This window comes from Chrysemys picta, chromosome 2 (genome assembly GCF_011386835.1).
Source record: "Chrysemys picta bellii isolate R12L10 chromosome 2, ASM1138683v2, whole genome shotgun sequence".
NCBI classification, from domain to species: Eukaryota; Metazoa; Chordata; order Testudines; family Emydidae; genus Chrysemys; species Chrysemys picta.
This window is the reverse complement of record NC_088792.1, coordinates 289,930,127-289,942,632: the sequence shown is the minus strand read 5'-3', so window position 1 is coordinate 289,942,632 and position 12,506 is coordinate 289,930,127. Positions and strand designations below refer to the sequence as shown.

General features: G+C 56.5%; 1 protein-coding gene across 1 annotated transcript; it reads left to right on the top strand.

The window, feature by feature from the left end:
- The first annotated feature begins 2,991 nt into the window (after positions 1–2,991).
- LOC112061141 (sphingomyelin phosphodiesterase 3-like) lies at positions 2,992–11,706 on the top strand. The gene is made up of 7 exons (XM_065586415.1): positions 2,992–3,945; positions 5,401–5,473; positions 7,065–7,205; positions 7,694–7,783; positions 8,130–8,193; positions 8,522–8,678; positions 9,405–11,706. Exons 1-7 carry the CDS (start codon positions 3,139–3,141, stop codon positions 9,498–9,500), a joined length of 1,428 nt encoding a protein of 475 aa, XP_065442487.1. The 5' UTR covers positions 2,992–3,138; the 3' UTR covers positions 9,501–11,706.
- The last annotated feature ends 800 nt before the right edge of the window (positions 11,707–12,506 follow it).

The following is a 12,506-nucleotide window of genomic DNA, read 5'->3' as shown; positions in this document are numbered from 1 at the left end:
CTGCTGCCTAGCCATTCAGTCCCTAGTCTGTAACAGTGCATGGGATTCTTCCGTCCTAAGTGCAGGACTCTGCACTTGTCCTTGTTGAACCTCATCAGGTTTCTTTTGGCCCAATCCTCCAATTTGTCTAGGTCCCTCTGTATCCTGTCCCTACCCTCCAGGGTATCTACCACTCCTCCCAGTTTAGTGTCATCTGCAAACTTATATCTATATATATACCAACAACAGGATCCTGGGCTAGATGGACCTTTGGTCTGACCCAGTGCGGCCGTTCTTATGTTCTTATGTGATTTACAGCTTCAAAGAGTGAGATTCAAGGCCAAAGAGTGAGACTTTCCTGGTGGGGTGTGTAATGGGTTGGACCCCCATTCCGGGGTGCCACCTGATGTGCTGGGGTCCCACTGAGCCCTCCTGTCCCATCAGCCTGGGTTCCCCTCACTCTGTGCTGCTGTGACAGGCTCTCAAGCCCCCTTCCAGCGCACCCAGGTAGGGAGACACCCAACTGTAGAATCACACACAGTCTGCGATCAGCTCTGTGTGGGAGGGCTCAGGGAATTGCCCAGCACTCTGGAGTGTAAACCCCAAATTAAATTGTCTTACGTTGTATAGTGATCTATACAACGTAAGCTCATAACATTTTCCCCCTCCCTCAATGTGCAGGAAGATATGCACAGCTTCCCCCCCCCCCTCCAGTTATGAATTGCACAAACTGGGTTTAGAATAAATAAAAAACAAGTTTATTAACTACAAAAGGTAAATTTTAAGTGATTATAAGGGATAGCAAACAGATCAAGGCAGATTACTGAGCAAATAAAACAAAACACACAGACTAAGCTCAATTCACTAAGGAATACTGGCTGCAAATAATAATTTCTCACCCTTAATGGTTCAAGCAGGTTGCAGGGTTTCTTGAAGGTAAACTGCCCTGCTTGCAGCTTAAATCTCCAGGGATTCCTTTCACAGGCTGACCTTTCTCGCCTGGGCGCAGCCCCTGCCTTCCCCAGCTTAGTTCCTTTATTTCTTGTGGTGTTTTCAGCAGTCGAGCCAAGATGAACTCACTCCCCAACCTTAAATGGGATTTGCATATGGCGGGAATCCTTTGTTTCCCAGTTTACCCCCACCCCCTTCCCCTGGAAAAGTATAAGCAGTTCAAGATGTCCTGTACCAGGTGACATGATCACCTGACCCTGCAGTGTCAAAGCAGTGTCCCAGGAAACTTCTCAGGAAGGAGGGAGATTAGTATCTTTAAAGTCTTATTGTCCTTCCTAATGGCCCATTCAGGCTGTTTGCCTACTGTCCGGTGGGCGTTCCCCAAGTGAAAACACAATTGTAATTATTACACAGTCAATATTCCTAACATCAGATACAGAAATGAAACATGCATACAAATTGGACAATCACATTCAGTAAATCAGAACCTTTCCAATGACACCACATGACCCATCTTGCGTAAAACATATCTTAGTTATGCCATATTCATGTCGTAAGCATATCTCTATGAAGAATATGGGGCATATTATCACAGCATGTCAGGTCATTGCTTAAGACAGGGACTCTCATCTTTGGTCCTTGACAACATCCAATAGTCCAGGTTTTTAATCCAACAAGCACTTACTAGTTTGTTTTAAAATATGCACTGCTTAATATTGCATATGAAACACTTAAATATATTTGAAAATGTAGAAAACACCCAACAATATTTAAATAAATAGTATTCTAGTAGTTTAACAGTGCGATGATTGATCACGATTAATTTTTTTAATCACTTGACAGCCCTAAAATTAAATAATTAAAATGAAACACAACTAAACAATACATTAAATGAATGTAAAAATAAAGTAATAAGATTGAATTTAATTAATTTGAAGTAATAAACCCTAGATAAAGGATTCAGATTCCACCTTTCTTTTAATATCTAATTTGGTTTCACATTTTATTCATGTGCTTTAGTATATTGCCCTGTTTTTATAACTTCGTTTTGTGGCTCAAACTTGAATCATGGCTCAGGATTTGCCAGTTTCACTTGGGTAATAGAGGACAGTACCCCATCCAGTCCGACGCATGGGCTGAATGGCGTCTTATTCTTTCCAACAAGACTGAACACTCTCTCTTCTCCTGCATGCTGGGTGGGGATAGCTTAGCAACGTCAAAAGCTCTAGTGCAGTGGTTTCCAAACTTTTTTGATCACGCACCCCATCAGTAAAAAAATTTTGAACACGCACCCCCTGCTCCCGGCTGAACTGTCTAAGCAATAAATAAATAAATAAAAGCCACTGGGACTCCCGGCCAAACTGCACCCCACGTTGGAGACCACTGCTCTACTGGTCTTCTCAGATTCCCATTACTGGGAATGCTCTGGCTGTGCAAAAGAACTTTTGTTTTGCAAAAGGACTAATGTCCCCCCTTGCTCTTCCAGCTTCCATGCAATCATGGGCAGTGGGTATCACAGCCCTGTGTGGCCCCGCCCATGCTCCGCCCCCAGACCCACCTCCTGCTTCCCATCGGCACTCGGCACTCTTCCTCTGTGGTCGGGTTGGGGCTAGAGGGCCGGCCTGCGGCCAGAGAGTCCGGGCAGCTGGAGCTGGTGCTCACGCCACCCAGTGCACCACCCAACCAGCTGGGGCTCCAGGACAGGAGGCACTCGGGTAGCCCAGGGCTGGGGCAGGAATGGGGAGGTGGCTCTGGTGGAGGAAGGGGCTGGGACCTCAGGACAGGCAGAAGGGGTGGGCCAAGCCGGGAACTAGCCTCCCTCAGCCGGCGGTTCACACGCCACCCATGCATGCAACATGGTTTGCGGACAACCTACAAACACTGTCTCCTTCAAAACTATTTTAAATCTTTCTCTATTTACTCAAAGTGAGTGCGAGAAGCTTAGGAGTGTGTGTGAAAGGGAGCTAGTCTGAGAGAGTCTCACAGCCAGCGAGTGAAATTTGCCATATCTGAAACTTTCCTGTCCATTCTTTCCCTTCAGCACCTACCTGGAGGCAAAGCCGTCCGGGATCAGCCGCTCCTCCCAGCCCTGCAGGACCCCGGGGCCGTGCATTGGGACCCCCGGGGCGTGGCGAGGTCTGACCGGAGCCCCCGGGAGGCAGGTGGAGCAGGAACGCCCGGGCTCCCCTGCCCCTGGTGCCGTGCAGCATGGTCCTGCGGGAGTCTCCGTTCCCGAACCGGCTCCTGAGAGGCCTGTACAGCCTGGGCCAGCACCTGCTGTTCCCCAGCTACTGGGCCACTGACTGCCTCCTCGACCTCAAGGAGACCACGGCGGAGCGGCGCCAGCGTCAGTGCTGCCCCCGCTGCCCCCTGCGGGCGCTGGTCACCGGCCCCTTGCTGCTGCTGCTGCTCATCCTCTCCATGCCCGTCGCCCTCCTGGGCCTGCTGCTGTGGCTCCCCCTTCAGGCTGCCCGCAGGCCCTTCGCCTACAAACACAACATGCTCTCGCGCCAGCCAGCGGGCTGGGAGCTGCCGGGCACCGGCCAGGCCTTCAGCTTCGTCAGCGCCAACGTGTGCCTCCTGCCCAATGGCCTGGCCAAGAACAGCAACCTGGGACAGATCAAACAGCGCGTGGCCCGCATCGGCCAGCACCTGACGCAGGGGGAGGCCAGCGCCAGCTTCGCCGGCCCCAGGAGCCACCAGTTCGACGGGGAGGGAGGGGCTGGGCCCGGGGAGATCTCGGTGCCCTTCCCGCCGGACGTGGACTTCATGTGCCTGCAGGAGGTGTTTGACCAGCGGGCGGGCGCCCGGCTGTGCCAGCTGCTGAGCCCCTTCTACGAGCACATCGTGTACGACGTGGGCGCCTACGGGCTGCAGGGCTGTTGTACTCTCAAGGTCTTAAACAGCGGGCTCTTCCTGGCCAGCCGCTACCCCGTGCTGGCCGCCCAGTACCGCTGCTACCCCAACGGTATCCGTGAGGACGCGCTGTCTGCCAAGGGACTGCTCTCCGTGCAGGTGAGGAGCTGCTCCAGCTGCGGGGTGCCTAGGACCCTCTACCACCTTGGGCCTGGTGTGGCCTCTCCCCTGCCAGCCTGAAGGAGGCGCTGCAGGGCGGCCTGGGGCATTTGCTCCCTGCCCTGCTCAGCGCAGTGCTGCATCCGCGCACGTGCCACCGCTCTCTGCAGGGCGCTGGGCCTGCTTGGGCAGAGCGGGGCCTGGGTGGCGGAGCGGGTCACAGCAGGGGACTGGAAGTCAGGATTCCTGGGGTCTCTTCCCGGCTCCGCCCTGGAGTCCCCGAGCGACCCTGGGCCCTCTCCCTTTTCCCCGTGTGTCCTGGCCTCCCAGCTGTGGGGAGGCCCTGAGTCTGAGCCCCCGTGTTCACACGTGCACCATTCAGCCGGTGACCCCTGCATGCAGGGGATTGGTTACCCTGGGGCCCCCTGCGCCCCATGGGCAGAGGAGGGACGATGCCCCGCCCCCTCAGCCTAGTCCCATCCACAGGAAGGAGCAAACAGCTGGTTTCCAGCTGTCCTACAAGCAGCAGCTGCCTGCGTCTGCCCCAAATCCCAGGATCCCCAGACAGGGGGCTGTGAGCTGGGGCTCCCAGCAGTGGGTGGCGGGGGCAGGGCCCCCCGATGCTCTTGTTCAGCCGGTGGGGGGGACGCCCCTCGGGCACCGGAGCTGGATGGCTCCGGGAGAGTGGGTGTCTGCAGCCCAGACAGGACAGGGCCTGGCGGGGAGCAGGCGCTTCGGGAACGGCCCTGCCAGGAGAGCAGTGAGAGCCCACGGCAGCGGGGCTGGGAGCCAGCAGGATGGCTGCAGGGGGCTCAGCCTCTGACAACGGGCCCCTGGGCACCTGACCCCACTGCCGCCCCGGCCGCTCGCTCCCCCTTAGCCAGGCCTGGAAACGCCTGCTCCGGCAGCGACCCCAGCGTGGGCTGGAAACTGCTCTGTTTGTCCAGGGCGCTGCCTCCTCCCAGCGCTGGGAACAGTCACCCAGGGTGTGTCCGCCCGGCGGGGCAGCCTGGGGCTAGCAGGGCTCGCGCGAGCGCTCACAACCGGCCGTGTGGACATGGCTGGGGCTGGAGCTCGGCTCTGACCCCGGGGACGAGCCCGCCCTGCGCTGGGGGCTCGCTGCTGCAGGCTGTCTAGATGTGCCCCGGGAGCCGGGCTCCCACCCCACAAGGTGCTGGGACCCCAGCCAGACAATAAGGGCTGAGTCCAGGGCACCCATGGGGTGACGGACACATGGGTCCAGGAACCGCGGGGGGGGGTCGTCTCCTCCCAGCTCCCAGCCATGCCCTGCTCTGACGGCTGAAACTGACCCTCCTTCCCCGCGGCTCTGACTATCGCCCTGGCCCCCCCTGCACCCCCACCCCTCCCCGCAATGGGGCCTGTGCTGTGTGGGGCCCGACCCTGTCGGTGGCCCTCCAGCTTGTAACTGGCAACGTTTCCATGTGCACGTGCTAGGTGCAGCTGGGGTCAGCACAAAGGCAGAGGATTGTGGGCTACCTGAACTGCACACACCTGCACGCTCCAGCGGGTCACAGTATGTGTTACGGAGGTGAGTCAGGGGCTCTCGCCCACGGGGACTGGGGAGGGAGAAAACAGCCGTCCGGATTGTAACGTTCCCCTGGTGTTATCCGGACCGATGATCTGGTAAGTCACTCCAACCCTCTATTCTGGGAGCCAGCCTTCCCCTGCTCTGCTGTGAGAACCCCCATTCCTGGGCTGTTCACGCACCGCCTCTGGCATGGAAGCTGCTGTTTGGATTGTGCAACTGAGTGACTCTAGCCAATATCTCCAGTCCCAGACACAACCGTAGGAACCTCTGACTTGCAGTGTCCAGTTATGCCCACTGGATGCTGCAAGCTTATATGAGTTCATCAATTTAACAAAGGAATTGATCTGTAGCAGGCTTGTTATCCCAAGGGGAGTCTCTGACACACTTCAAACCAAAGGTGCTGCTTCAGGGAGAATAAACAAACAAATGTATTAACTACACAGATAGATTTTAAGTGATTATAAGTCAAAGTATAACAAGCAGATTTGGTCAAATGAAATAAAAGCAAAGCACATTCTAAGCTGATTGTAACACTTTCAATGTCCTTACAAACTTAGATGCTTCTCACCACAGGCTGGCTGGTTGCTCTTCAGCCAGGCTCTCCCCTTTGATCAGCGCTTCAGTCTCTTGGTGGTGATGTCTGTAGATGGAGGTGGGAGAGAGAGGAAGAGCGTGGCAAACGTCTCTCCCTTTTATCATATTCTTTCTTCCCTCTTGGCTTTGCCCCTCCCCCCCTTCAGAGTCAGGTGAGCATTTCCTCATCGCGGTCCCAACTGACCAAGGGGAGGGGGGTGACTCACTGGAGAGTCCAACAGATCCTTTGTTGCTCCCTAGGCCAGTGTCCTTTGTTCCTGTGAGGCTGGGCTGGGTTGTCCCATACATGCCCTGATGAGGTGTGAACTGCCCCTCTGCTCCTGGAGAGTTTTGCCTGGGCTTGTTTTAAGCCATGAGGACACGTTTTCAGCCTCGTAACTATATACATGAAATTACAGCTCATAACATCACTATAACAACACTGCTCAGTGCATCATGAGCCTTCCGCAGACACCCGACATGACAAACTTTGCGCTGGATACCACACAATCATATTATGATGAACACAGGGGTGCAGGGGGTTCCCCCGAGGTACGGAGTGTTACACGGACCCTCAGGCCCCCCCTTCCCCATTCTGCTCCTGGAAACAACTCAGCCTCGGACCTCTCCCTGCCTCTCCCTGGAGCGGGCTTGGTGCTGGTGCTGTGTTGGCATCTGGGCACTCGATTCCCTGATTCAGCCGCAGCTCCCTTTGCTTGCCTTCCTAGCCCTGCCCCACAGGGCCCCTGCGAGCGAGGGGGGGCAGCTGTCCCCTGGGCTGGGCTGAGCTCCCAACGCCGACCTTCCAGTCAGGGGCCAAGACTCCCCTGACTCCAGGGTCTCCAGTGGCAGCGGAGGGGACCCCATGAGTGGTGGGTGGGGGGTGCTTGCTTCCTGCCCTGGGGCTCCTGGCTCTGTTGCTGCTCAGTCCCTGAGGGGGAGCTCTGCAGGGGTTGGATTTGGGGTGCAGCCAGTAACCGAGCCCTGTCCCCCCCAGCCCATGCACAGATCCGCTGTGACCAGCTCACCATGGGGCTCTCCTGGGTGCAGCTCTTCCAGGACACCCACGCGCAGCACGGGGACGTCGTCGCCTTCGACGTGTTCTGCGGGGACTTCAACTTTGACAACTGCTCCTCAGGTGGGGCCTGGCCCAGAGGAGGGCCCATGGGGTTGGGGGGAAAACCCATGGGAATGGGCAGGGAGCTCATGGAGATTGTGGGGGGAGGAAAGCAGCCTGGTGGGGTGACCAGGTGTTGCGGAGTGACAGGGTCTGCTCCATGCCCAGCCTGTAACCCATCCCTTGGAAGTGACCCCTCCAGCGTGCCGCACCCCAAGGGTTCACACACTTCCCCACGGCAGGCCCGTGGCCTCCGACACTCCTGGGCTGGCTTGTCAGGCCCCAGTGATCCTGTCTTGCTCCATGGCTCCCTGCAGTGAATCCAGGCACACCTGTGTCTCCTGCAGTCTTCCAGGAGCAGCAAAGTATAGAGGGAAACTGAGGCACGTATCAGAATCATAAAAATATGACAGAAAATTTCCATCACACAAGGAGCAGAGGGGGAGAGGGTGGCCTGGAAGGGATGGGGGAGGGCAGATGGGCCCATTCACTCTGCTGGCTCTTTCCAGGGGATGAGTTGGAGCAGACCCATGACATCTTCCGCCAGTACCAAGACCCATGCCGAGTGGGGCCCAGGCAGGACCAGCCCTGGGCCATAGGTACGTGTCTGGCCGGCCCAGCGCCCGGTGCAGCCTTGCTGCCCTCTCTGTCTAAGTTCCGCGGCGCCGGGACCCTGTCTGGGGCTGCAGATAAACATCTAGATCCAAATCCTCCCAGGGACCCAGCCTTTGGGAGCTCAGGGTGAGACAGCGGGGGTCAGGGGGTCAGAGGCCCTGCTAGCCTAGGCCTGCCCCCCAGCTCTGCCCATGCCCCTCCTGACCCGGAGCTCCTGCTGTCCCAGCCCTGCTCCCCGCCGCCCCCCCAGATCTCTGCTGAGGTACCCGTGGGTGAAGGAAGATTTTGGGGTGGGGGGAATGGCTCTAACTGCTGCTCACGTCCCTGCAGGCACCCTGCTGAACTACCTGGAGATCCACGAGGAGGCCGTGTCGACCCCAGAGAAGCTGAAAAGGTAACGGCTGCACCCGCGGGTTCCGGAGCGAGGGAGGAGTCGTCCAGGGGCCCTGCGGGTTCCGGGCGCTGCGGGAGGGGGAAACGTCCGGGGTTTCTGCAGGTTCCGGAGCACGGTGGGGGCAGAGGGGTTTACAGCCCTAGGTCAAGGCAGGCTCTGCCCCCGCCCCCACACAGGTTAATGGGACACTAGGGGCTACCCTCTGCATGGCCCTCCCTTGCCATGCAGCCCATGTGTGACTAGCCCCCTACGCAGAGCCCCGTTCCTCCTCCCCCGCCACTTGGCCCCCTCCCCCCACCCTGCTGACGGCTCCCCGTGCACCCCGCAGGACCCTGGAGCAAGAGGAAGGCAGGCGGACGTACCTGGCGGGTCCCATCCTGCGGGACGGCCGCCCCGACCCCTCGGCAGCAGGGAGCCCCTGGGAAGGGCGTCGCATCGACTACATCCTGTACCGCGAGCACCCCGCCCCCATCAGCCTGACAACGGTGAGTGCCCAGAGGGGCCCGGGGCCCCGCCAGCCTGGGCCCCACGGAGCGAAGGGCAGGCCCCAAGCCCAAGTGCAGGAGAGCTCCCAGCCAGGGACGCTGGGCCCGGAGCAGGGGGTTCAGCTGAGACCCAGCTCAGGGGCCAGCTGCTGGGGGCTGGTAGGGCCGCGGGGGCCGTGCTGGGGAGGTGGCTGGGGCTGGCAGCCGCACTCGCTACGTCGGATCCTTCGGGGGCTCTCAGCAGCTCCCACGCTCCGGGGGCTCGGTGGTACGGTGCCGTGGGGCCAGGCAGCAGGGGGCTGGCCTCGCTCAATCGCTGCTCAGGAGCAGGGGCTTCAAAGAGCTACTCAGCACGGTCTGGGGCTCCCTGGAAGGGTCCGAGCCGGGGGGCCTGGGTTCTCTGCAGGCTCTGACCCCAATGTGCTGCGAGATGCTGGCTGGGACCTCGGCCCCGCTCTGGGCTGTTCCCTGCCCTGCAGTGGGGGAAGGAGCCTGGCCTGGCCATGGCCGGGAAGGGGTAGCGAGCTGTGTCAGTGCTCAGCGTTGATTGAGGGGAAGCTGCAGCCCATGGAGACTACAAGTCCCAGCCTGCACTGCTCTGGCTCAGCCAGGCCTGGTGCATTGCATGCTGGGATCTGTAGTCTCAGGGGACACCCCCCCTTCATTCTCCGGAGGGAGGGGGAGCCTGCTGTGCTCCTGACACTGCTGTCCTCTTGCTTTGCCCAGGAGGTGGAGAAATTTTCCTTCATCACCCAGCTGGCCGGCTGCTCGGACCACCTGGCTGTGGGGCTGCGGCTGCTCCTGAACCCTGCGCCGCAGTAACAGCAGCGAGTGTGAACCCCGGTGTAACGATGTGGCCTCTGGCGGGACACAACTGAGGGTATCAATTCAGGACAAATTGCTTAGAACAGGGCAGTTACAGCCCAAAGCTGGGGGTCCTTTACAAACTAAGGCACCAAACCAACCAGAGAGGACTTCAGTTTACCCCACTGGCTAACCATAAGTTACACAAGCAATTCCCTCAGACACTCCAGTTCCCCAGTATCACCACCAGCAGCCACTTCTTGTCGGGATGACTGGTTATGAAAACCAATACCCCAGTAAAAGAAAAGAGGTTTTCCCAATCCCAAAGGACCAAGCCCCAGACCCAGGTCAAAATACAAGTCAGATCTTACCCACAAATCACGCTGTTGCCAATCCTTTAGAATCTAAAATCTAAAGGTTTATACATAAAAAGAAAGAAATATAGATGAGAGTTAGAATTGGTTAAATGGAATCAATGACACACAGTAATGGCAAAGTTCTTGGTTCAGGCTTGCAGCAGCGATGGAATAAACTGCAGGTTCAAATTAAGTCTCTGGAATACATCCCCCGCTGGGATGGGTCATTCAGTCCTTTGTTCAGAGCTTCCGTTTGTAGCAAAGTCCCTCCAGAGGTAAGAAGCAGGACTGAAAACAAAATGGAGGGGTTTCCAGGGCCTTTTATATCCTCTGCCATGTGGAAGGACCCCTTTGTTCTTCTTGTGGAACATCACAGCAGCCAGGTGGAGTTTGGAGTCACATGGGCAAGTCAGATGTCCATGCATGACTCGGTTCTTTACAGGGAGAGCAGCCATTGCTCACATGCTACCTTGAATGTTCCCAAGAAGGCTCCTCAGATGTGGATTGGAGTCTCCCAAGATCCATTGTCAGTTAAGTGTTTCTTGATTGGGCACTTAATCTGAATCGTCCCTTCTCAAGAAGCTGGCCAAATGCTTCACTGAGGCTACTTAGAATCAAACACATTGAGATACAAGTACAGAGCCAATATTCATAACTTCAAATACAAAAATGATACACACATACAGACAGCATAATCATAACCAGCAAATTACAACCTTTTCTTAGACACCTTACTTGACCTCCTTTGTACAAGATTTGGTGCAACTATAGGACCTTGGTTGCAACAATGATTTATACGGTCACAGGAGGTGGAGAAATTTTCCTTCATCACCCAGCTGGCCGGCTGCTTGGACCACCTGGCTGTGGGGCTACGGCTGCTCCTGAACCCTGCGCCGCAGTGACAGCAGCGAGTGTGAACCCCGGTGTCCGGGGCAGAAGATCGATGGAGAATCCTTGTTATGGTGGGGCTGGGCAGGGCCCTCCCTGTGCCACTTCCCCCGACTCGGACAGTCTGCGAAGCCCTTGGCTGGCTGGCGCTGGCTGGACCAAAGGACTAGAGTTAGGGTGGGGCTAGAGTTGCCTCCAGGGGCTCCGCTGGTCCTATGGGAGGTGGGTCTGTGCTGGCCAGGAGGCCCAGGACAGGAGACATGCTTGTCCACTGCGCCCCCTCGGGCCGGTGAGGCCCAGCACCCATGGGTCTGGGCTCGGGACCTGTGGGGGATCACTGGGGTGTGGAGCCACCTCAGTTTCCCCTATGTGGGGCAGGGTTAACTAGGTGGGGGGGATGTTGGGGCTGACCACCAGTTACCTTGGCCTGTTATTACAGGATGGTCTGCGTGGAGCTAGTAGTGAACTGACTTTGATCGCTGACTGGCTAAACAAGTAAAGAGAGAAGCTGGGCCTAGGAGCGTTACGTGTGGGAATAGAAAGCAGTAGTGTTTCCTGTCAGAGCCTGCTTGTGGCTGAAAACACCCCCTGAGAAAGAGATGAGGATAAAAACGGCCGTGAGAATTGCTTTAGACGACCAGTCTCACCTGCGGACCTTGTGGGTGCCCAGGAACTCCCCACGCTGGAGCAGCGCCTGCTACGAGCCCTCAAGGACCAGGCTGGTTGGTCTGGGAGTGTCCGTAGCAGAAGGGGCGTAAGCATTGATTCTTGCTTGCTTGCTGGAAAGCAGGTATTTGATAACGCGTGAAGGCTGGGACGCTTATTATACTTTGGCAATAAAACCGGTTAGACTTATACACCTGGTGCGGCTTCATTGAGTGTATCCGAGCCCCCCTTTTGGCCCGACAGGGAAAAAGGTTGTTTACTCTTTGCAGAAATCCAGGTGTGACTGACACCGGGCTGTCTGGTGCAGGGGAGGTGGGGGGCAGGCAGGGGATATAGGGGGGGTGAGATTGAGCCAGAAAGGGTTAAGTAACCAGCAGACGAAATGACCCAAATTTAACCTTTAAAGACGTGTTAGAGAAGTATGTAAATGGTAATTGTGGCTATTCCTTATAAATAGCAAGAGAGCCGTGGGGAACAGACTAGGGCTTGGAAACGCAGACCTGTGTTGCTAGAGAATTAGAGGTAATACTAATTGTATGTGTTAGATGTTACCCAGGCGAACAGACGGTTCCTGTCTGTCACAATATTCTATTGAGTCAGGGATCAAAAAGGGAACAGTTGGGTGTAATAATTTCATGGTCTACGTTTCTCTTTGAAGTTTGTAGTAAACTGTCAATGAACTGCTCACTGGAGAATTACCTTGTGCTGGTGAATGCAACTGGTCACCGCTGCATACATAGGAAATAGGTAATTCTACTTCAAAGCCACAAGGCTTCGCCCAAGGACTGCCTGCTGTCAAGGGGCGTGAATAGCCTGCCAGAGAACTATGAAAAGAACTCGGGAGCCCTGATCCTGGGTCTCAGATCTGCTTACGCCTCGCAAGACTGAGGTCCCCAGCTCCAGTCTGGGTCCCCCTGATATTGGACATTGGACTGAACCTATGGTCTAGTTCGGAAAGGACTCTGTGCACCTCTGAGCTCACCAGCTCTGCTAAGAACTCGATTCTTGCCTGTATGGAGAATGATCTTTGAACCAAGACTCTCTTTTCTTCAATAAATGTTAGTGTTGTTAACAAGAACTGGCTGTAGCGTGTATTTGGGTAAGATCTGAACTA